Below are 22,893 nucleotides of genomic sequence, written 5' to 3' on the forward strand. Positions count from 1 at the left end.
AGCGAGGGCTTGTCATGGGGACAGCAGAAGGGGTTGGAAAGTCACTACCTCTGCTGATTCTGTTAATAGGATAAACCAGCCTTGCAAATAAGAGCCAGACCCCGAGAGGCTGCATTGAGGTGATTTAAAAATCAGGCCAGGTCCTGCCAACAGCTTCATTTTCAGATGTGTTAGAACTGGAAAGAACTTCGAGATCAGCACACCCATAGTTCTGTTTCGAAGGCTTCTGCCTTCCAAAACTACTGAAACTATTAAGTAATAATTAATATATTTTCACATTTTTTATTCATCAAAGGCACATAGAGAACTGCCAACTGGAACATGCAAAAGACCTAAAATTGATATCACTCCAGCCCCAAACAAAAGACACATACTGGGTTGTATTTTTGTCAGCCCAGCCATATTACTTTGTATAATTTTCCTTTTGAAAAAAATTTAAAATAACACAAGGTCAACTTTTAAGTAGCCAAGGAAGCCTGGAGAACCTATATCATAAACCCCAAATCCAAGCCACCTCTCTTCTACATAAGGGGACGGAGGCCCAGCAAATACAATCAGTTTGCCCAAGATCACACAGCTGGCTGTCAGTAGAGCCAAAGTGAGAGCTGGGGAGCAGGGTAGAGCAGAAAACTGCCCTGGGCACGCAGGAGCAGCGCAGGAGTAAACTGTAGCTATGATCACAGCAGCAGAGTGGACTATGGGTACCAGTGAGCATGGCTTGACTCTTGTCCACTATACTTACTAGCTGTGTGACCCTGGCAAAATGACCTAATTTCTCTGAACACATTTTCATATGACGAATGGGGATAACTATAGTTACCATATGATGTTGCAAGGATTTAATGAAATAACAGAACAGGCCACTTACTGTACGTAGCTAGTCTCATTTAACCTGTTTCAGTGTGTTTGTGTGTCAGGGGTATGTCTGAGTAGACAGAGGAATACTGACGAGCTTGGGGACGGAGGTCACAGGGTCCAACTTCCAAGTACTGCCCTGACAGTGCAGTAGGAGGGAAATTCTTCCCAACTGTAGGTACTACGCACAATGCTTGTTACTGCTCAGTAATGTCACTCAAAATGAGCATGCTTCAGAACCCAGGCCTCATCCAAACTCACTGCCTCTGAATCCCTGCAGGGTGAGATGGGAATTTGCACTTTTAGGAATTATTTTGGAGGTATAACTTATATACCATAATAGTCACCATTTTAAGATGTAGACTTTCAGTGGTTCTTAGCATACTGAATTCATAAGATTGTTACCACCATCATTACCATCTAATTCCAGCGCATTTTCATTGCCCCATAAAGAAACCCAAACCTATTAACCGTCATTTTCAATTCCCTATTCTCTTCCCTATTCAACCAGTGATTGACGATCCATCTCCATGAACTTGCCTACTCTGGTCATTTCAATGTGAATGGAATGGTCTTTGGATCTGGCCTCCTTCACTTAGCAGTTTTGAGGGCTCATCTGCGTTGAAGCATGTATTAGAACTTTATTCTTTGGAATCTGTACTTTTAACAAGCTCCCCAGGTACTTCTGCTGAGTGGGCTTTTAGGAGGAAAATAATAGCAAATTCACATGAGGTGAAACTGCAGGATTTTATAAAGCTAAGGTGTGCTCGTCTCCAATGCTCACTAGGAACAGAGGTCACACTGGCTGCCTGCCCCTTCCAGGGGCAGGACAGGGTCTCCTGGGCACTCCGCAGGGAGATGTACATTTATAGACAGCATCTTGGCTGCTCAGAAAGTGGGGAGATTATCTGTAAGAGAGATCACACAAGTGGATTAGTCTTGATTCAGACTTTAATGTACATTATGCTCTTGGAAAACCATCTCCAAGGAAACAAAAACCGAAAGCCTTAACCAGCAGGAATTCTCATTCAGAAACCTGCTGTGAGCCCCAGCACTGGAGAGGATGGCACCCAGACTCAAGAGTACAACAGTGTGAGGTCAGAGTAGAGGGACTGTGTCCATCCAGAGGTAAAACTCTGCCCACATAGCACGATGGGCATGCCCTTGGGACTCCTGGGAAATCAGAAGCATCATTACTCGGATGACAGACTCCATAGCAGGGATGAAAGACTTAGGCCGACTAGATCATCTTCAGAGCTCAGGAAAAAAGCATGAAATGTCAACAGGGCCTAAGAAACCTGCATGGACAAAAACCTTTTTTTTTAATGGTAGAATCTCCAGGTCCTCAGAAACAGTCATGGTGGCTCTGGTAAGGAATGGGGACATCTGAGGGCTGCCACATCCCACTGTTGGGTCTAAGATCTCAGAGTAGAATGAATGGGAGGTGATACCAGCTGGGCCCCTGAGATCAGGAACCACATCAATTTCAGATTACCCACCAGGCCTCTGGACAGAAGCATGGGATTTAGGGAGAATAGCTAATGCTGATTACCTGTCATTCAATCTAATTGTCTTGTTACCCCTGCTGATACTGGGCACTTGAGGGCCCACACTTTCTGTCAGGGACTCCCATTCAACCAGAGGAAGGCAGAAATTCTGGCTCAGCTCATGACCCTACATTTAACTCAAAAAAAAAAAAAAAAAAAAAAAAAAAAATCACAAACTGACATTTTGGAACCCTGGGGCTTCTCGTTTTCTAATCATCCTCTGGAACAAGCAGTCAGTTCTCATGGACCTTCAGTTCAATTTCTTCTCAACCAAAGGAATTAGGCTGCTGTTGAAGCAGGTCTCTCCCAAAAGCTTTTAAAAGAGCCTATCAGGTTGGAACCAGGGCCAGGCTAACACGGAACCCACAGATGTGCTTTCAGAATGTATATAGCCTCTTTGGCAATGAAGGAACTTATTTATTGGTGAAGGAGTGAATTCTGGCTCCATCTCTACAAAACCTGGTAGGATCACTGGCCTGGAGGATTCCAGGATGGGATATGGTGAAGAAGAGACCAGGGCTGCAGCCAAATTGGAAGAGGCCTCTCATGGCTTGAACATTTGCAGAATTAGCCAGTCTCGATGCCCTCAGGGAGCTCCACCACTACTGGGGCACAGTCCTCGGGCTCTGAGGCAAAGTCCCACTGGAACTTCTTGGTCAGGTGGGCTTGGAACTTTTCAGCTTTCTTCCTCAGGGTGGCATCCACAGCAATGCTGCAAGCGGAGGAAAAGAAAACCTACAGAAAACAGAGGGTAAGTCACTTCTGAGAACAGAGGAGACTAGAAAGCTGTGGAAATTTCCTCCTGGTGTTCAGCTCTCTGGGGCGGTGGATCAGCTGCTGCTGGCACAGGCCCAGGACACCTGCTGTGCACCCCCATCCCACCAAGAAAGAAGGTCCAAACCCAGCTGAGTCGCTGAAACAGGACTGGAATGGAAAATTACTATGCTGGGCAGAGATGACCCACGGAGAGTAAGGCTAACAAGGCCATCACATGGCTCCACCCCTGTGGAGATCTATGAGGCACCTGGGCAGAAAATCAGAAGAGATAGTAGCTTCACTAGCATGTGTTAAGAAAGGCTTTGGGGGTCATGTAAGCCCTGGGATCCTATAAAGTCCCAGGCCTTAGCCAAGTGGTTAAACTGCTGCCATAATCTCCTTTGTGGGCCAGAGACTGCCAGTTTGAGGCTTCTAACCCCCTTAAAAGATATCTTTAATGTTCATTTTTAAAAAACATCATCATTGTTTAAATTGTGGAAAAATATACATACTTACCATTTAAACCTTTTTTTTTGGTACCAGGGATTAAACTCAGGGGCACTCAACCAATGAGCCACATCCCCAGCCCAATTTTTATATTTTATTAGAGACAGGGTTTTTATATTTTTATATATAATTTTTATATTTTTATTTTATTTTTTAATATTTTTATATTTTATTAGAGACTGAGTTACTTAGCGCCTCGCCATTGCTGAGGCTGGCTTTGAACTTGCAATCCTCCTGTCTCAGCTTCCCAAGCCGCTGGGATTACAGGCGTGTACCACCACGCCCGGCCATTTAAACCATTTTTAAATATAGAGTTCAGTGGTACCAAGTGGGGCCACAGTATTGTACAACCATCACCACCACCCATTGCCAATCTTTTTCATCTTCCCTCAAACTCCATACCCATTGAATGAGTACCCTGTTCTTTTCTTCCCTCAGTCCCTGGCAACCACTTTTACTCTCTGTCTCTATGACTATGACTATGCATGCCTCACATAAGAGGAATCAAAGGCATTTGTCCTTTTTTTTTTTTTTTTAAATTTTAATATTTATTTATTTTTTAGTTTTCGGCAGACACAACATCCTTGTTTGTATGTGGTGCTGAGGATCGAACCCGGGCCGCACGCATGCCAGGCGAGCGCGCTACCGCTTGAGCCACATCCCCAGCCCTCATTTGTCCTTTTTTAAAAAAATTTTGTAGTGTAGATGAACAGAATGCCTTTATTTTTTTAATATTTATTTTTTAGCTGTAGTTGGACACAACATCCTTATTTATTTATTTTTATGTGCTGCTGAGGATAACGCAGGGCCTCCCATGTGCTAGGCAAGCGCTCTACCACTGAACCACAACCTCAGCCCAGAATGCCTTTATTTGCTTATTTTTATGTGGTGCTGAGGATCGAACCCAGTGCCTCACGCATGCTAGGTGAATGCTCTGCCACTGAGCTACAGCCCCAGCCCACATTTATCCTTTTGTGATTGGCTTAGTTCACTTAGCATAATGTCTCTATGGTTCATCCATGTTAACACAATTGTCAAAAATTTTCTTTTCAAAACAATATTCATATCACATTTGTTAGTCCACTTGTCTACTGATGGCTACTTGGGCTATTCCTACCTTCTAGATATTATGAATAAAATGCCATCAAAATGGCTGTATAAATACACTATTGAGTTCCTACTCTCCCTACTTTCTTCTGAGTGTAGACCCAGAAGTGGAATTGTTGGATCATATGGTAATTCTATGTTTAATTTTTTGAGGAACTGCTACAATGTTTTCTAAGAGCATCTATCACTTTGTATCTCTACTAGCAACACACAAGGGGTTCCAATTTTGCTACATTCTGGTCAACACCTACTACTTTGTTTTGTTTTTTATCAATAGCCACTATGGGTGTGGGATGGTATCTCACTGTAGTTGTTTTTTTTTTTTTTTTTTTTTTTTGGTGTGTGTGGGGGTTTACTAGGGATTGAAATCAGGGGCAATCCACCACTGAGACACATCTCCAGCCCTATTTTGTATTTCATTTAGAGAAAGGGTCTCAATGAGTTGCTTCGCGCCTCACTGTTGCTGAGGCTGGCTTTGAACTCGCAAATCTCCTGCCTCAGCCTCCCCAGCCACTGGGATTACAGGTGTATGGCACTGTGCTCAGCCTCACTGTGGTTCTGATTTAGTGATGTTGGACATATTTTCATGTACTTATTGATCATTTTTTTTTTTGGCAAATATCTACTCAAGTCTTCTGCCCATTTTAAAAATTAGGTTTTTATTTTGTGTGTATGTTGAGTTATAGCAGTTCTTTATATATTCTAGACATTTGTCCCTTATTGCAATGTTCTCATGAACTAATTTTCATCTCATGCAAACATGGGTGGGGTAGCACAGCAATTTTCTCCACATCTGAAAGCCCATTATCCTGGATCTCAATTCCTTTTAAGAATAACAGCAAACTCACTATTCCTTCTAACACTCTTACTACAGTATCCAATTGGCTCCTCACCATCCCTTGGGAATATACACTTGAATGTGTATTTTAAGGACATGGAGATGGAGAAGAGTTAAATGAGGGAGAAGAATTAAATATCCAGAAAGAAGAAATGGTTTTTCCCAGACTGTTATCTGCTACACTACAGGAGGACCACCCTGAGACATGGACATGAGGGCAAAAGCAGCTATTAAATCCACATCATCTTCAGGCCACACAAGGACCCTGAGCTCCAGAGACCAGATTTGACACAGGCCAAAGGCATTCTCTGAAATGGATTCCAGGGACAATACGCTCCCACCAGCTTCTCCACCGTTCTTCCTTCTGTTAGCAGGTGGGTGAGGCTCATTTTCAATGATCATTGTTTAGAGTCATTTTGTTGGAAGAGTGCCAACAGAAGCAGAGGCAGAAGTGATGGGCAGGAGGAGGGGGAAGGCACAAGGTACAGAATTTGGCTTCATTAACTCAGGAATTGACTAAACAGAGGAGAAGGAAGTGTGTCCACAACAAAGTACCAGATCAATAATTAATTAGAGGAGCTGTGTGATCTCAGTGGTGAGGGGGCAGTGGAGAAACCAGCAGTTGGCCTGTCTGAAGGCAGCTAATGGAGCCTGCCCTGCAGCATGGCTGAACTCTGGGGGAGAGCCTGGGAGGGACAAGAGAGAAGCCTCCTTTCAAACTGCATTAGCTCTAGAGGCCCTGCACATACATGGATCTGTCTCCAGAGGTCATGGGGGGCCTGCTGGGCTGAATGAACAAAAGCCTCTTCCTGTTCCCCTTCCTTACACAGTAAATTGTATTATTCTCCCTGCAGCCCCTCTTCTCTAGCCATGTTGAGCAGCTGCCCAAACATACTCAATTGCCTCCTCTGTGCACCCATGCTTTTCTTCCCTCTGCTTTTTCACTCTTCCACCTTTTGCTTTCTCTTTCTTCATCTTGGCAATTTCTCCTGACTCAAGCTCAGCCAGACACCACCTTCTTTGGTCTATCTTTCCAAGCCAATGGTGGAATTTGGTGCTCCTTGGCTCCCCCATATCAAGGGTATCTCAATCATGGCCTCTATCTCAGTAAAATAGGCCATTTACTATTGATCTTGCCCAAAAAGAGCAACTCAAAGCAGTGACCCTTTCTTTTCTTTTTATTTATTTTTTAATTTTTTTAGTTGTCAATGGATCTTTTATTTAATTAATTTATTTATATGCAGCACTGAGGATCGAACCCAGGGTCTCATGCATGTCAGGCAAGCACTGTACCATTGAGCCACGACTCCAGCCCAGCAGTGACCCCTTTCATATCTGCATTCCACACACCTGGCAGTGACATATAAAATAAAAGGGACCCATGAGATGTTTAATGAACAAAAGAATGAAGACAACCACAGGTTCAGGGAAAATCCATTTTTGGTTCTTTTGCATAGTACCTAGCACCAAAATGAATGCTCAATAATTATGTGATGGTGCTGGAGAGAAAAGGAGAAGAGGAGGCTTGTGTACCAGGCCCCTGAATGCCACTCGCTCTTAAACTACCCCCTGTGTCATGCCTTTTGTAAAGGCCAGGGTTGAAATGAACTCCTCCAGCCTCTCTTCCTTTAGTACAGAGCCTGAGCCTCCCTTATGGCATAGTATTTGCATCATCGCAGTGTGTCCTAAACAGTAGGGAATGAATCCTAATTATTAATGTGTCTCCCATAGCATACCACCCAGGCTTGGCCAGGAGTTAGGGTCCACAGGATGCTCACAGTAAGAATGAAACACAGAATGCCCCAATTTGGCAATGGCCGGAAGTGAGAGGCTGGAACAAGCTGGGCTCACAGTCATCATCCACCCTCCCCACCCACCTTTCAAAGATGCTTGAGAGTAAAGTCAGCTAGAAGTGGGTACAACAGAAGGTTTTGGTCTAAAAAATAGGCTTCTAATTTGAAAAGTGCTTTGTCCTTTTTAAAGAACTTGTCACTTCAATCTTTACTACAAACCTAGTAGGTAGGAGGACAGACAATTACTATTCCCATTGTATGGACCAGGACACTAGGTATGCTGCACCATGCAGTGATAAGTGCTGAGCAAGACCCAGTCCACACAGGGATAGCTCAGCTGAGTTCTTTTCTCCCACCAAGACCTTCTTTTATATTGACAGAGACTAAATGCATCCCTGAAATTAAATTTTCAGCACTGCCCTGTTGGACACCTGTAAGATGATTCTGAAACTGTGTCCTCTGTGGGCCTCTAAGACCCAGAGCACAGTTTAGGTCTACTCTTTTGTTGTTGTTGTTCTGTTTTGTTTTACATCAGCTTTACTGAGGTATAATTTGCATACAATTAAACTCAACCATTGTTTAAATGTTTAATTCATCTGGACAAATGTACATAACCATATAACCACCATATGATATATATCTAGTGTTTTCTTTTGGAATCAGTTCTGAGTCTGAAGACCAAAAAGGATGCATGTATCCATCAACACAATCAGAACAGTTCAGTCACTTCAAAAACCACCCTGGTGCTGCCCTCTGGCAGTTAAAACCTCCCCTCACTCCCAGCTCCTGGCATCTGCTTGATATTTTAAAAACATTTCAGAAAAGATGTTTAAGGAGTACTTCTTTTTCAAGCAATCATTTATCCTGATTCTTTTATTTTCAGAATAATTTTATGCTTTCTTTAGAAAATAGTCATGATCTGGCCATTTTATTCACTAAGGTGAAATCAAGTAAACATCATTGAGAAATGAATCACCTTAATTTGGTCAGATTAATCTTAGATATTAAAAAATACCTTTAAATAGGATAATCACATTTTACAACAAATGCATTTATCTAAAATAAAAAGCACAGCCATTGGGTGATTTTCTTCAAATATAAAAAATGTATAAACACGTCAATCATTAAATCCATTATAAAAATTTAAATTACTCTAGTCATTAATGTGAAAACTTTTTTTTTTTTTAAACCCAGGTTAAATAAATTGAGTTCAGTCAGGTCATCGTGAGAAATTCAAAATATCAAAGTAGCTAACTGAGTTGCTATTTTACCTCATTGGCTAGACCAAAAAAAAAAAAAAAAAGAAATTTCTTAGTTTTTTCAGTACCCGAATGATTATTAAATTAGAATGAAACTACTAGAAGCATAACATTTTATTAGAGGAAGTGATGTTAAACATAAGACTATCACACTTGTCAGTGATGACCAGAAAGATGAAAAGCAACAGGAATCATGACTTCTGAGAACAGTTTAAAAGAATTTAGGATGTTTCATCTGGGGCTCTAAGAATCTAAGGGAGCATATCATAGGCTTTAGAACCCACAGCTCAGCCTTGTCATACACTAGCTACGAAATAATGGTGGACAAAATTGTATGGCCTCTCTCAGGCTGTTTCCTCATTTGTATGATATGATTATATGGTTAACTTCTAGGATTGTTGTGAAGGCTAAATGAGGCAACACTGAGCATTAAAGCAGCATTTGAAGAAAGAAGGTATATCAGTAGGTAAATTCATCATAGCTGGTGTTATGATAAAAATACTACAGACATCACTGTTAGAGTCAATGTTTTCCTTAAGGTTAGAGATGGACATTAGCATCCAGAGTACTGGCAAGACCTTCAGCTGGAAAGCATCTGTGGTCTACTAAGACTAAAACAAAACAAAACAAAACAAAACAAAAAAAAAAAAAAAAAAAAAACCATGTTTTATGACTATATGCCTAAATGCTATACAACCAGCAATAAGAATCCTTATTTGTACATAACTCTTTCTAACATACTGCTATTAAATTCAGATTATCCCTTCACTGGTTTTAAACAAATTATGGTGATTTAAGTTACTTTATATAAAACTGCATCTATTTTTGTAAAACAAATAATTTTTATTCAAACTAAATCCAAGGGATTTGTAAAAACCAATGGCATCTACTCACATGGGAAAGATGAAAAAAAAAATTAATGGTTGAGGCCATTATGGGGCTGATTTTATCCATGCTAATGCGGCTATCTTTAATGTCTTTAAGTGCTTACACATACAAACACCAGTCCCTCTCCATGGGCAATAGCCATTTAAGCTCCTAAGTAAGGAAGCCAACTCCACTTACTTGACTACCTGGGGTGAGAGCAGGCTGCTAGCTGAGGAAGGCTTTTATGGGCTGATTCATTCAGTCACAAACACCCTGACTGAATGCCTCTGTGTAGAGGACTAGATTCTTACTGCCAAGATGACATCAATGTGACTCTCCATTAAAAAAAATAATAATAAAAAGTTTTATAATACCCTTGTTCACACTGTGACTTTTGAAGTATCAATCATCCTTCACGATCATGGTCAAATGTTCCTCTTTACATAAAGCCATTCCCAATCCTCTATCCCTTCAATCTCAATCCCAGTCAGAATTAATCACCCCCTCTTTCGTGATCCTAATACCCTTTGATCAAACTTCACTGTTTATATTTATGGTATTTATATTGCCACGGGAACTATGCATTTTTTCCATCTAACAACAACCAATAACAAAAAGTGAGATAAGTGGTAAGGCCTTGACTAGGTGCTGAAAATAACCAGATTAAAAAAAAATAGGCTTTGTGTAAAGGGAATTCATAGCTTGTTGGAGGTGTCAAGCAGAAAATAATAATTCCAGGAAGAACAAGCCATGCAATATACTAGGGAAAAGTCCAAAGCAGGCTAAGAGTATGGAAAGGAGGGAGATGAGGGCTGGCCTCACAGAGAGGGATGCTGCAGGATGAGCAAATATACATCAGGTAGAGAGAAGTCCAGGTTCAGTCCAGAAGGCAGAAAAAATGAAAGCCAAGTTTCAGTTATGCAATTTGAAAAAGTTCTAGCTATCTTCTGGACAACATTATGCTTATGATTAATAATACCAAACACTTAAAAATCTGTTAAAGAGGGCTGGGGTTGTGGCTTAGTGGCAGAGTACTTCCTAGCATGCTTGGGGCACTGGGTTCGATCGTCAGCACCACAAAATCAAACTAAACTGAAAAAAAAATAAAGGTAATTAGGGGCTGGGGTTATAACTTAGCGGTAGAGTGCTTGCCTCGCACTTGTGAGGTACTGGGTTTGATCCTTAGCACCACATAAAAAATAAATAAATAAAGTAAATAAAAAAAAGGTAATTTAAAAAAATCTGTTAAGAAGGTAAATCTCAGGTGATGTGCTTTTTACAATATATAAAAAAGACAGTACTGGGCCTGGTGGTGCACACCTGTTGTCCTAGCTATTCTGGAGGCTAAGGCAGAAGAACCATAGGAGTTTAAGGCCAGCCTGAGAAACTCAGTGAGACTCCCACCTCTTTAAAAAAAAAAAAAAAAAAAAAGGCATGAAACATGGTTTGATTGTCTGGGAACCTGTAAGGAGACCACCACTAGTACTAGATTCATGGGTAAAACAGGGAGAGGAAGGAGAAACTGGAAAACAGGGTAAGAGCCACATCAGAATGGGCCCTGGGACTATGTTTGGACTTTTAATTTTCTATGCAATGAGGAGCCACAGAGAAGTAGGATCAGATCTGTATTTTGGAGCAACTCAGATGGCAGTGACAAATGGGCTAACCAGGGAAACTGAAGACTGATGTAATCTAGGGGAGAACAAAAGGCCTGGGCTAGGGCAATGGTGTGGGGGGCAGGACTGCCTTCTAAAATGCATTAGTATCTGGAGTTACTTGGTTAATTCATCTGTTTACTTTTCCATCAAAATTAAGTTATACATTAGAAACTCTTGCTTGAGGTTATATTCCCATTTCTAGAACAGAGCCTTGTATAGATCAGGTGCTCAGTCAATGACCACTAAATCCATGAACGAATCCCTTGAAGGCAAGAACCCTGGCTAACTCCAACATGTATTCCTCAATACAATCAGTTGTATACAAAGAATGATCAAAACCATTTGCTGATGTATTTCTTTAAAGGCACATGTCCTGAATTTTTCCAAATAATGATATCAAATTGTCTTGGTGAAAAGTCCAAACAGAATTTTTCCAACTATCAGCCTTCCCAATTCACCTGGGTATCTAGCAATCCAGCTGGGCTCTGTCTGCTTTGTTGATCATTGCTGACAATAAAGCCTCAGCAACGAGAGCTCAGCTGCTGCTTCTGCTGACAGGGACAGCCATGGTACTGTGGCCCTCCTATGTTTGTGCAACAGCATCCACTCACAATGCAAAGGCAGAAAATTACTCCCTTTGGCTGTAGTCACTGCTGGAGGTCTCCTCACATGCAAGCCAGGACCAGTAACTTTGAGGGTGAGGTGTGGGGTCCCACAGAGGAAGAATAAAGAGATTTAATATCTCTTGTTATATCAAGAACCAATAAAAGGGCAATTTTATAATTTTTCTGAAGTGGAATGCACCAGGCTTAAGTCATCAGCCTACTGACTCATCTCCATGGTCCTCCAACTACCAGAGTTTCAAGTCAGGTGCCTACTCACAGGAACTTTACCAACAGCCTGTTAGTTTTAGAAAAGTGTTTTGTATCTGAGAAACATGCCCCGATGGTGTCTCCACCAATGTCAATCAGGAGTCCTTCTAGGAAATCTATACTACTTTCAGTACAATGGGGGCACAAGAATATGCACCAAAGTCACAAGCATGTGTATGAATCCTGACTTCCCCTGGCCAGCCATGTGACCTTAAGTAAGTGATTTAATCTTTCTGAATCTGTTTTTCATTTGTAAAATGGGAATAATCCCTCTGCCTTACAGGATTCCAAAGAGATTAAATGAAGGAACCCATATAACATGATAAACTTGATGCCTGAGACCAAACGGCATTTAGTGGATGCTAGTTTCCTCCCTTACCCTGGATGGGAGTGGGAGGTCAATGAGGAGCCACCTTGTATGGAATAGGCCTCAAGGGGGTCTCACTCATGGGAAGAAGAAAGCAACTCATGGGAGAAAAAGTATGGAAACTGACAGCAAGCTGCTTCTTCCTCTTCTATACTTGAGAAAGTTACAAAATATGAGTGACAGAGGCTGTCCCAAGTACATAAAGGAAACTAATCTGTTTGCAAAGGGAAGAAATAGCACAGGATGAAGATTGTAAGTTGTTTGAAGCTTCTTCCCTAATTACCACTCATAATGAAAATTTAATTGCCAAGTTAAAAGCAAATTTCACTTTTTCTGTCAGAGAATCTCTGCAGAAACTGGCACATTTTGTTTGAACAGGAAATCAAAGTTACTTTAATGCTTAAATGAGATCTAAGGAGCTGCAGATGTTTCACTGGGAATAACAGGCTTCAAAACTCTGCCCTATTGGGTTGTAGCAATTCACAGCTACAGGGAGAAAGAAAAGCTGTTTTTTGCTCTTGTTTGGATGTGGTTTGTCCAAACCATATGTATTGGAAGTTTGGTCCCAGTGTGGCAATGTTAAGACGCAGGGCCTAGCAGAAGGTCCTTAGGTCACTAGGGTAGTGCTCTTGAAGATTAATGTAATTCTTGTGAGAGGATATAAAAGAATAAGTTCAGCCATGCCCTATACTCTCTGGCTTCCTGTCTGGAGGCGATCTCTTTCTCCTGTATGTGCTCCCACCATGAGGCCTTCTGTTGTTAAGCCCTCACCAGAGGCCAAAACAATAGTGTTGCCCCATCTTGGACTTTCAGCCTCCAATACCTTGCACAAATAAATCTCTTTTTCTTCACTTAGTAGTCTTCCTCAGATAAAAAAACTGACTGATGATACAGCTGGGTAACCCAAAGAGGTGAAGAAGATTCAAATTCCAAGTACCCCAATGCTAGGCCCTCTGGGAATGAGGTGGGAGAAGGTGGTATAGGGACAGGGCCTCTAGTATAGAAGAGAGTAGAAGAGAACCAGGAAACACCTCAAGAATGGGAATGCAATTAAGAAACTTTTGGGTCATGGAAGAACAGCAAGGAACAGTAAGGTAATCTTCTTTAGGATGCTTTTATACCCTTGCCTTTATTCTGACCCATGTGGGTATCAGCCAAAAGACTGCTCACCTGTAAAGTACTGGTAAGGAAGTTGTCTTGGGAGACAATGTCCACAAAGAAGTCGGCAGGGATCTCACCAAGCTGGTGGTACAGGATGGAGATGAGGTTGATGTATAGGGTGTGATGCTTTACCATGGCTGCTTCTGATCGGCAAAGGAGATTCAGAAGCCGCTTCCAATGCTCAAATGCTTCATACACGTTGCCCAGCAGGAAGCACACAAAGGCAAACTGGAGTTCACCTGAAAGGTGTAGAGAACAGAAATGATCCTGAGGGTGAGGCGCACCAGTTGACTCTACCCTGTGTGGTTCACAAGACCATCAATTCCACTGGAACTCAGCAATAAGGAGGTCTTCTATTCTGGCATTCCAGCAGAGGCTAGTATAGGATTTTACACCTAGTAAGTACTCAGTAAATATTTGCTAAATGCTATAAATTCAAGCCATGGGAGACTAAACTGCTTTGGAGTTCTGTAAAATCTGACTGCAAGATAAAAGGTTTTCCTAGTACTTTCCTGGCATTGTAAAAGTTTACAAAATATGTGGATCTCAAATTTGGCTGCCCACCAGAATAATTAGGGGAGCTCATTAAAAGTGAAGCTGCCCAAGTCTTACCCTCAGAGATTTTGGTTGAGGAGACATGATGGCTGAAGATTTGTAACTCTAATAAGCTCCCTGGGTGATTCCAATGCAGATGACCCTGCTTGAGGTCAGAGAAATGCAGCATTACACCATAAAACCTTCAATCCATCTCCACAAGGTGATCAAGGAAAGTGGTATTTCCCCATTTTATAGATGAGGTCAAAGACTTGCCTAAGATTGCATATACATCCAATGCTCTGCAACATCAATAACAGAAAGATAAAACAGATTCTCTACTGGGTGGGAACACTTTTAGAACAGGAAAATTTGTAAGTACTTATTCCAGGGCTAGCCTGCCAGTCAGCTTATTTTTGTTTATTTAATCACAGGGCTCTGTGATTTAATCTCTAAGAGCAGCTCAGTGGCTAAGAGCATGGGCTCTGGAGCCAAACTGCCTGGATTCAAATCTTAGCTCTACCACTTAGCATCTGTGTGACCTTGGGCAAGTTACTTAATCTATTTATGCCTCAATTTCCTTATTTGAGAGCTATAGTAAAAATTAAACCAATTAATGTAGTGCTTGTAAAGCATTTAGCATAAAACCTGGCCCAACGCAGAACTAATTAAAAAAATAGTTATTATTCCCAATTTCCAGGAAAGCCTGTCTCAAACATAAGAGATCTGCTGATCTAGAAGCCACTGTTCATGGGCAAGCAACTGGGTCTCTGGCTGCCACAGATATATCATGGCTGACCAAAGGCATTCTCCTTGGTTTCCAAGGTGGCTGTAAATTTAATGAGGAGTAGATACATGTGGGCCATAAAAAGAACAGATAAGCACAACACCAAATACCTCCTTAAATGTATGGCATTTGATCTGTCACCTTTAGAAAAACTAGCTAAATGTATGGCATTTGATCTGTCACCTTTAGAAAAACCAGCTCCCAAGCTTGTGTATCCAAGTCTGAATTGTGTGAATAGTTTCTTAGTCTAGGTGTTTTGGATGTTTCACCAATCACAGTCAAATTTTCTTTGTGCAATGATTTCTCTAGTTGGCTTTACCTGTTTAATTTATAAAACTAAATATTGACCTATTCTTTGCATTTAGGATATTTAAATTTGTACATTCCCAACCTTGCCTACAATTAAATTATGATATCAGAAATATTTTTAAGGAGCTGTCATGCAGATTCAAAGCTATTCCTGTTATAATAGATCTTTTCATAGGATGTATTTTGAAAAATTGAAAAGCCTACAAGGTAGATCATAGAACTTCTATTCATTTTAAGCTAGGATTCCAAGTGTTACTTTTTACATGAAAATAGTATGTAATGCATGAAGATATATCCATTAAAAATGTTCTTTTATGGGCTGGGATTGTGGCTCAGCGGTAGAGCACTTGCCCAGCATGTGTGAGGCCCTGGGTTCGATCCTAAGTACCACATAAAAATAAATAAAGGTATTGTGTCCAATTACAATTAAAAAATAGATATAAAAAATGTTCTTTTATATTATCAGCTGAGTCAATGAGAAAAAAAAAAAAGCCCTGTAATCAAATTTCTCACCAACTTTCCAACAGGAAAACATGCACATTACTTGGACAACTGGAAGAAATATAAACAGAAATGAGGTGTGATGACACTTTTCAACCATTTAATTCAAAGAGGACTTTGCTAAAACACCATGTTCAATACTATCCAAAGGTGGTGGGCAATAGCTTTCTACCAGATAATGAGGATGCAAATCTCCTGTTGGTAATGTGCACTTTCTGATCCAACAATTACAATCATAAACATGTGTAAGTACACACAGGATGTTCATAAGTCCACAATAGAAAAATAAAGAAAGTTTTTGAAGATCTATCAACAGAGAACTGAACACTAACCAGCCACTAAAAATGGCTGATCCTTTCACTAACATGAAAAAAGTTTTGTTTTTGACTTCAAAGTAACATACTTTAGTACTGTTTTTAAAAAGTCAGAATATACCTAAACATGAAATTAAATTTTTAAAAGATTATAATACTCAGAAATAGAGAAAAGATTAAAATGAAATACAAAGAAATACAGAGAAAGGATCTGGGATTGTGGCTCAGAGGTAGAGTGCTCACCTAGCATGCGTGAGGCACTGGGTTCAATCCTCAAGACACCACATAAATATAAAATAAAGACATTGTACCCACTATAACTAAAAAATAAATATTAAAAAAAAGAAATAGAGAAAAAAGAAGGAAAGTAAATGTGAAAATGGTTATTTCTAGGAGGTAGGATGTGAAGTGAATTTTGTTTTTTCTTTTATAATATGTATTTTTTGTAATAAGGGGGGGAAGCAACAATAAAAATGACAAAAATTAAAATAAAAACCACTATCCAATTTTAAGACAGTAGTAGACCAGTATCTTAAAAGACTGAGGATCAAACTAAGGTGGCACGGGGGCTATTAGGAGCACAAATCTGGCCTAGGAACCAGGAGCCCTGTGCCCTGGTCTCTGTCAACCAAATCCCTTCCCTCTACAGGGCTAGATCATATCAGTAGTTCCCAAATACAGGTTCACATAGGGGGCTTATTAGATAGAAAGATGGCCAGTTAGCCAGAAAGATAAATTGCTAGAGTCCCACTCCTTATCTCTTGACTCAAACTCTCCAAGGATAAGGGTAAACATACATTTATACCTTTAACTAGTAGGGTAAACATATATTTATACCTTTAAAAAGTATACTGGGTGAGTCCACCTCCCACCTAGGTTTAAGAACCACTGAACTAGAAAACCCAAGATTCACCCCCTATTCTAAAACACCCATACTAACATCATTCCCTGGGCCCATTCCTAGAGCATTGCTGCTTCTCACCAAGCACATCCTGGGGGCTGCTGGGGAACTGCTTGTTAAGCACAGTCTCCAACGCATAGCTCAGGTCCATGCTGTGCCTGGTTATCTCTGCTGGTGTGGCACCTGCTGGAAACATCTGTGTGGGTAGCTCCGAGAAGCGGATCTCTGTCCCAGCTCTAGGTTTCATTTCAGGTAGCCGGGCCAGGCCCTCTTGGTAGCTTTTACACTCAGTGCCACAGAGGGGTAGGTTCTGCCCCACTCGATCCTTGGTGTGCTTCATGGAGAGAACCGGCAGCACATCTGAGAAGGCACAGATCTGTCGGCTCTCAGGTTGTAGCTTCTCCATCGTGGCCTCACTAACAAAGTTGGTGAGTGAGATCCATTTTTTGAGCGTGGCATATGGGTAAGGCCCCAGAAATTGATCCAGCTCTGGAAGATTGGCCCTCATGGCTTCTACTTCAGCCTCTGGGGCTGGGGACAAGTCTACCTCTTCCCGGATGGCATTCCAGCGTAAAACTGTCAGCCCCCGCTGCTGCAGGCTAAGAAAGAAGCCCATACGAGGGCCAACCTCCCTGGGATTGGCCTTGTCTACAGAGCTGTAGTGGAGGAAGTGGATGCCCGGGGGAATCATCTTCACACCCCGGAACTTAGGCCCCACTTCCCAGGAATTGTAGTCAATGCCAAACTCTGTCCCCTTGGGCATGTTCAGGATGACCACAGTAGCCCCTTCAAAGAAGAGATGCTTGGCCAGCTCAGGATCCATCTGCATGGCAGCCACAGGCCAGTGGTAGGTAACCAAAAGGAGAATCCTTCTTCCCTGTCTTCTAGAATAGCTGAAAATTAAAGAAATAAGAGTTCATTAGAACTTGGGGAAGGTTGTTTCATTTGCTGAGTATTCCCTATGTGCCAGATGTTGAATTATACTCCCTGACATAATTGTCTCCCTTAAACCTCATTGTATCTGTTTTACAGATGAGGAAAATGAGGATGATAGAAGAGGATTTTTGTGTTTTAATTTAAGAAGCAAGAACACTAATTTCACAGGTAGAAAGTCACTAGTTTTAAAAAAGTGATAGGTTACACAAGGCCCAAAATGAAATCTGTGTTCTCAGCCTGGCAGGCCAGGGTAATTTCTACTGCCCACTCTGATGATCTGTTCTCAGATGTGTCTATCCCAACAGAGGTTGAAGGTGGGAAAAGCCTGAATGCTTCATTCTAAACTATAACCATGGCCAAATCATCTTTTTAAATTTTTTTTAGTTGTTGGACCTTTATTTATTTTTATGTGGTGCTGAGGATCAAACCCAGTGTCTCACACATGCTAGGCAAGTGCTCTACCACTGTGCCACAACCCCAGCCCCCCAAATCATTTTAAGCTATATTTCTGTCTAAAACATATCCCTGAGAGTCCCAGATTTGGGAAGGATGATTAAATCAAGTACATATCCAATTTCCCATCAGCATCTACAAGGCACAAAAGATTTGAGGAGTGTAGAGCTTTTCAACCACAAATGCCCCTTCTTCTTCTTCTTCTTCTTCTTCTTTTTTTTTAACTCATAAAACCCTCTAAACTCCAAGGAGTGAAACAACTTCCTAAAGAGGCACATTCTGTGGCAGAATGAATACAGGTGGCAGGAGTGGCCTAGGATCAGTATTTAGAGACAAAGGAGGCTAGAAAACTTATTTTGCCTACTTCAACCTCCTGTGAGGACACACTGATTAAACAGAACCAAACAAAACTGGAAAAAAAAAAAAATCTCTGTAGGCAGATGATGCCTCAATGGTATTTCTAAGAATGGTTCCAACCAATTATCTAAACTTCTATTCATGATTCACCTACCTATTCAATTTGACAAATATTCACCAAGTACCCTCACTTTGCTAGGCCCTAAAATCCACAGAATAAAACAGTTACTGCCCTTCAGGTACTTCCAATCTAGCTGGAAGTACAAACAAGACCTCAAATTTTCACAAACAGAAAAACCAACTGTTTGTTTAGTTCTGTTTACTTTTTTTTTTTTTTTTTTTTTTTGGCGGTACTGGGGATTGAACCCAGGGGCACTCTACTCCTGAGCTATATCCCTAGTCCTTTTTATTTAAAGACAGGGTCTCATTAAGTTACAGAGGCTGACCTCAAACTTGGGACCCTCCTACCCCAGACTACTGAGTCACTAGGACTACAGGCATGCGCCACTGCACCAAGATATCACTTTTTATTTTAAACAAATAAAACAGTGTGGGAAGACCAAAACTTTTCCAAAAATACTGGGAGCATATTTTATTGCCTTTACTCAAAAATGACAACAAATGACTCTCACTCTAAATTAGCATTTTTTCCAAACTGTAAATTACAACCCATAAATGAGTTAAGAAGTCTATTTAGAAGGTTTTGATCAGCACTACATTTTTAAATAAAAAGGGCAGAATTCTTGAAGCAGGGTTTGAGGTTCAGTGGTAGAGCACTTGCCTACCATTTGTGAGGCACTGGGTTTGATCCTCAGCACCACATAAAAATAACTAAACAAAATAAAGGTGTCATGTCTATCTCCAACTAAAAATTTTGTTTTAAAAAAGAGTATAATTTTTAAAATACCTGAATACATTATAAGTAGTAAGGATGAGCATTATTTTCTGAAACTGTGTGTTTGTGTGCATGTCTAGTCATGACATGAATGTATTTGTTACTACAGGTCACAGTCAAAAAAGTTTGGAAACCACTGCTCTAAATATTTGTATCTTCATTTTCCTATCCATAACCTGAATTCAAAAAGTGCTTAATAAATACTTGTGAATGAACAGATATTCCATTTAGAATAACTGTTCACCAATTAGCCACCCTTCCTGTGGCATTTGTGTGCTCCTCCTTGATAATGACTTTTTTTTCCATTCTAATTCCACCATCCTTCAATCTTCTTCACTATTATCTCCAGCAGCTGGTACATGGCCTGGCACAGAGAGGCTGGGAAAAGGTTTACTGAATACGCACAAAACTCTGCAGTGTACCAATCTGCCTTACTACAGCTCTGAGTTTCTCACAGTCCTGGAATGCAGAAGATCACAACTATCGATCACAACTCTCTCCACTTCCCTAATCCAAACTATTCACCCAGTGCCTTCAAACTAGCATCAGCTCTCACTCAAGAGAATGATTTTCCCTCAATCCATTCTCTAGTCAACAGCCAAAGAGACTTTTTCAAAATATCCATCTAATCAGGTCACCACCCACACTTAGTCCCCTGAATGGCTTCCCCTGTAGCTCTAGGAAACCAAAATTCTTACTGTGACCTAAAAAACCTGCACCCGCTTTGGCTTGGCAGCCCCTCCAGCTTGTTTGATACTAGGTTCTCTGTTCCAACCACAATGGCCTTTTTTAGAACCTCAAATTAGAGAAAACTCTCTCCACCAAACGGTCAAAAATTTCTGACCTCAGCTCAATATTCATCTCAATGAAGCTTCCTTGACCCAGGACTAGGTTAGATGCCCTGTGATACAATCAAGGTGCCTTGTACTCTTCCATTTCAATTATACGGTTGCAACTTTGCATGTTTGATTCAGGGCTGTCCCCTTTCCCCACGAAACCTGAATCTTTTTGCACCCCTAAAACATATCAGGCGCTTAATAAACACATATTTAACACAAATGTAATATCCGTTTTGTATACTAGAAACAGAGTCAGTTTAGGGAAAGCCCTTACCCTAACTCACGCAGTGTAGGACTGAACCAAGTCAGGTACAGCTAAAGTCTCTAGTTAAGAAGAAAGAGAAGTTAATCCGTGTGCCTCGGGAAGCCCTAGCAACGCTGTCTGTAGAGGCGTCTTGTCAGACAGAAAAGCCTTCAAAGACAGTTCCCACCGCCGGCCCCCTCGGTCGCCGCGGCGACACGGACCTAGTTCAGGGCACTCCACATTCCAAGCCGAAAAGAGGGTAGCCTGGTCGCACACACAATAAAATCAAAAGACGAAAAAGAGGTCAGAAGGCCTCACTCACCTCACACCGCGCTCTGGGACCGCGGAAACACACCGGAAGTCCCGCCCCTTTGGCGTCGGATAAGAGCGACGGAGAAAGCAGTCCGGTAGAGCCCCTGGTCTCAGAAGGATTGATCCGTGCCTGCAAGTTCCGCCTCATCAAATGTTGCTTTTTTGCTACTCTTGGTTTTTCATTTTACCTCCTGAATTGTGGATAACAACTTTCATTAAATTATGATTTTGACATCGCCTCCCAGGAACATGTCCAGTAATAGTCCTTTGGTCTCAAGCAGTCATGGTCACTGAAGGATGGTTTTTTTTTTTTTTTTTTTTTTTTTTTTTTTTTTTTTTTTAAGAGAGAGTGAGAGAGGAGAGAGAGAGAGAGAATTTTTAATATTTATTTATATTTTAGTTCTCGGCGGACACAACATCTTTGTTGGTATGTGGTGCTGAGGATCGAACCCGGGCCACACGCATGCCAGGCGAGCGCGCTACCGCTTGAGCCACATCCCCAGCCTGAAGGATGGTTTATATTAAGATTACCCAGTAACCAGCCAGACCTCAGTCTTTGACCTCCTCAATGTCTATCCGAGTCACAGTGTCAGAACTGGCTCGTTATCACCCAGTCCCAGCTTTCTAGTCACATTCAGCCCCAGGAAAGAGCTTCAGAAACTCAGTCACCAGCCCAGAGAGGACCAGTCGGTCTCAACAGCAGCAGCCATCACCACATTACTCCCTTTGGTAGTGATCACCCAGTGTTCTACAAGCCTAAACTGATATCTTATTCAGGCTATAAATGTACACTGAGGGACAGAAACTGCCTGTCTTGTTCTGCACTGTTTCTCTGGAACTTGGTGTTACTAGGTGGTCTTCCTTCAAAGCTGGCTTTGAATAAAGCCTATTTTCCTACCAAATTAATTCAGAATATTTCTGATTGAGCCATCATAGCCTAGCCTCTCTTCCCCTGTTCCCAGGTACTGGTGCTGCCCAGTTAACACAAAGTCATCTTGGTACAAAAAGTATGCATTTAATTAATAATGACAGCAATATGATATTCCTGTGCTAGGTGATTGTATCAGTCAGGGTTTGACCACCAAAGAAGCAGAGCCAGTAGGAGGTAGATATTAGGTAATTTATTGCAAGGAATTGACTTATGCAATTGTGAGGACTAGGAAAACAACACCAAAATCTGTACAGCAAGCTACTCAGATATTTTTTATCTTTACACTAAACCTAGCAAATAGGTATTAGTATTCCCAATCTACAAAAGAGAAAACTGAGGTTCAGGGAAGGATTAGGCAGTCAGAGAGTGGCAGATCTGGGAAGCAAACCAGTATCTACCTGGCTATTCTTGTCCCTGTGCTGCTCCTCCTTAGCTTGTCAATCACGCTTCCTCAGTGCCAGCTCAACACACCAATCTGTCTAAGTCAAAATTCATCTCTTAGGAGGTTGCAGACTGGGCCAGGTCCTGAAGGCATAGTTAATCACAGTGAACTGCTGCAGATTAATCAGAGGCTGCCTTTGCAGTTATGCACATAAATTCTGTCAGTTCCATTTCCTGCACATAGAACCTCAGCTCTCTCCCTCTTTCCCCACTCCAACTTAGGTGCTGAACTCTGTGGTCTGGTCTTAAGAGCCTCCTAATCCAGGTGGGTTCACCATCTTCTCAGCAACTCCAGGGCATTGAACAGATGATGACCCAGGGATCCCACCTTGTGGGGTTGCATGTCCATACAAATCAAGGTTTCCCAACCTTGGCACTGTTGACGTTTGGGGTCAGATAATTCTTTGAGGTACACAGCTGTCCTGCATATTGTAGGATTTTAGCAACATCCTGAGCTCTAACTTTTAGATACCAGTAGCACACCCCTTGGATCTGAAAACCAAAAATATCTTCAGACATAGCCAGATGTTCCTTGGGGAAGAAATCATTCCC

At 41.4% G+C, this 22,893-nt stretch overlaps 1 protein-coding gene across 2 annotated transcripts; it reads right to left on the bottom strand.

Annotated features, from left to right (window-relative positions):
- Positions 1–302: 302 nt before the first annotated feature.
- On the bottom strand, positions 303–21,074 carry AAR2 (AAR2 splicing factor). 2 transcript variants are annotated; one of them, XM_081291772.1, is made up of 4 exons: positions 20,980–21,074; positions 17,015–17,826; positions 13,597–13,826; positions 303–3,137 (listed from the first exon to the last, which is right to left on the bottom strand). In XM_081291772.1, the coding sequence occupies exons 2-4, from the start codon at positions 17,760–17,762 to the stop codon at positions 2,970–2,972; spliced, it is 1,146 nt and encodes a 381-aa protein (XP_081147898.1). In that variant the 5' UTR covers positions 17,763–17,826; positions 20,980–21,074; the 3' UTR covers positions 303–2,969. The 2 variants fall into 2 exon arrangements, with proteins under 2 accessions (XP_081147898.1, XP_081147899.1); XM_081291773.1 differs by lacking the exon at positions 20,980–21,074 and adding an exon at positions 20,688–20,900.
- Positions 21,075–22,893: the final 1,819 nt, after the last annotated feature.

This window comes from Spermophilus citellus (assembly GCF_964194105.1).
Source record: "Spermophilus citellus genome assembly, chromosome: 4".
Lineage (NCBI taxonomy): Eukaryota > Metazoa > Chordata > Mammalia > Rodentia > Sciuridae > Spermophilus > Spermophilus citellus.

Excerpts from the sequence above, each read along its gene's own strand:
- AAR2 (XM_081291772.1), bottom strand. The coding sequence starts at position 17,762 with ATGCAGATGGATCCTGAGCTGGCCAAGCATCTCTTCTTTGAAGGGGCT. Across the intron at positions 13,827-17,014 it reads CAGCCCCCAGGATGTGCTTG|GTGAACTCCAGTTTGCCTTT; the intron begins GTGAGAAGCAGC and ends TACACCTTTCAG. Across the intron at positions 3,138-13,596 it reads TCCTTACCAGTACTTTACAG|GTTTTCTTTTCCTCCGCTTG; the intron begins GTGAGCAGTCTT and ends TGTTTTCTGTAG.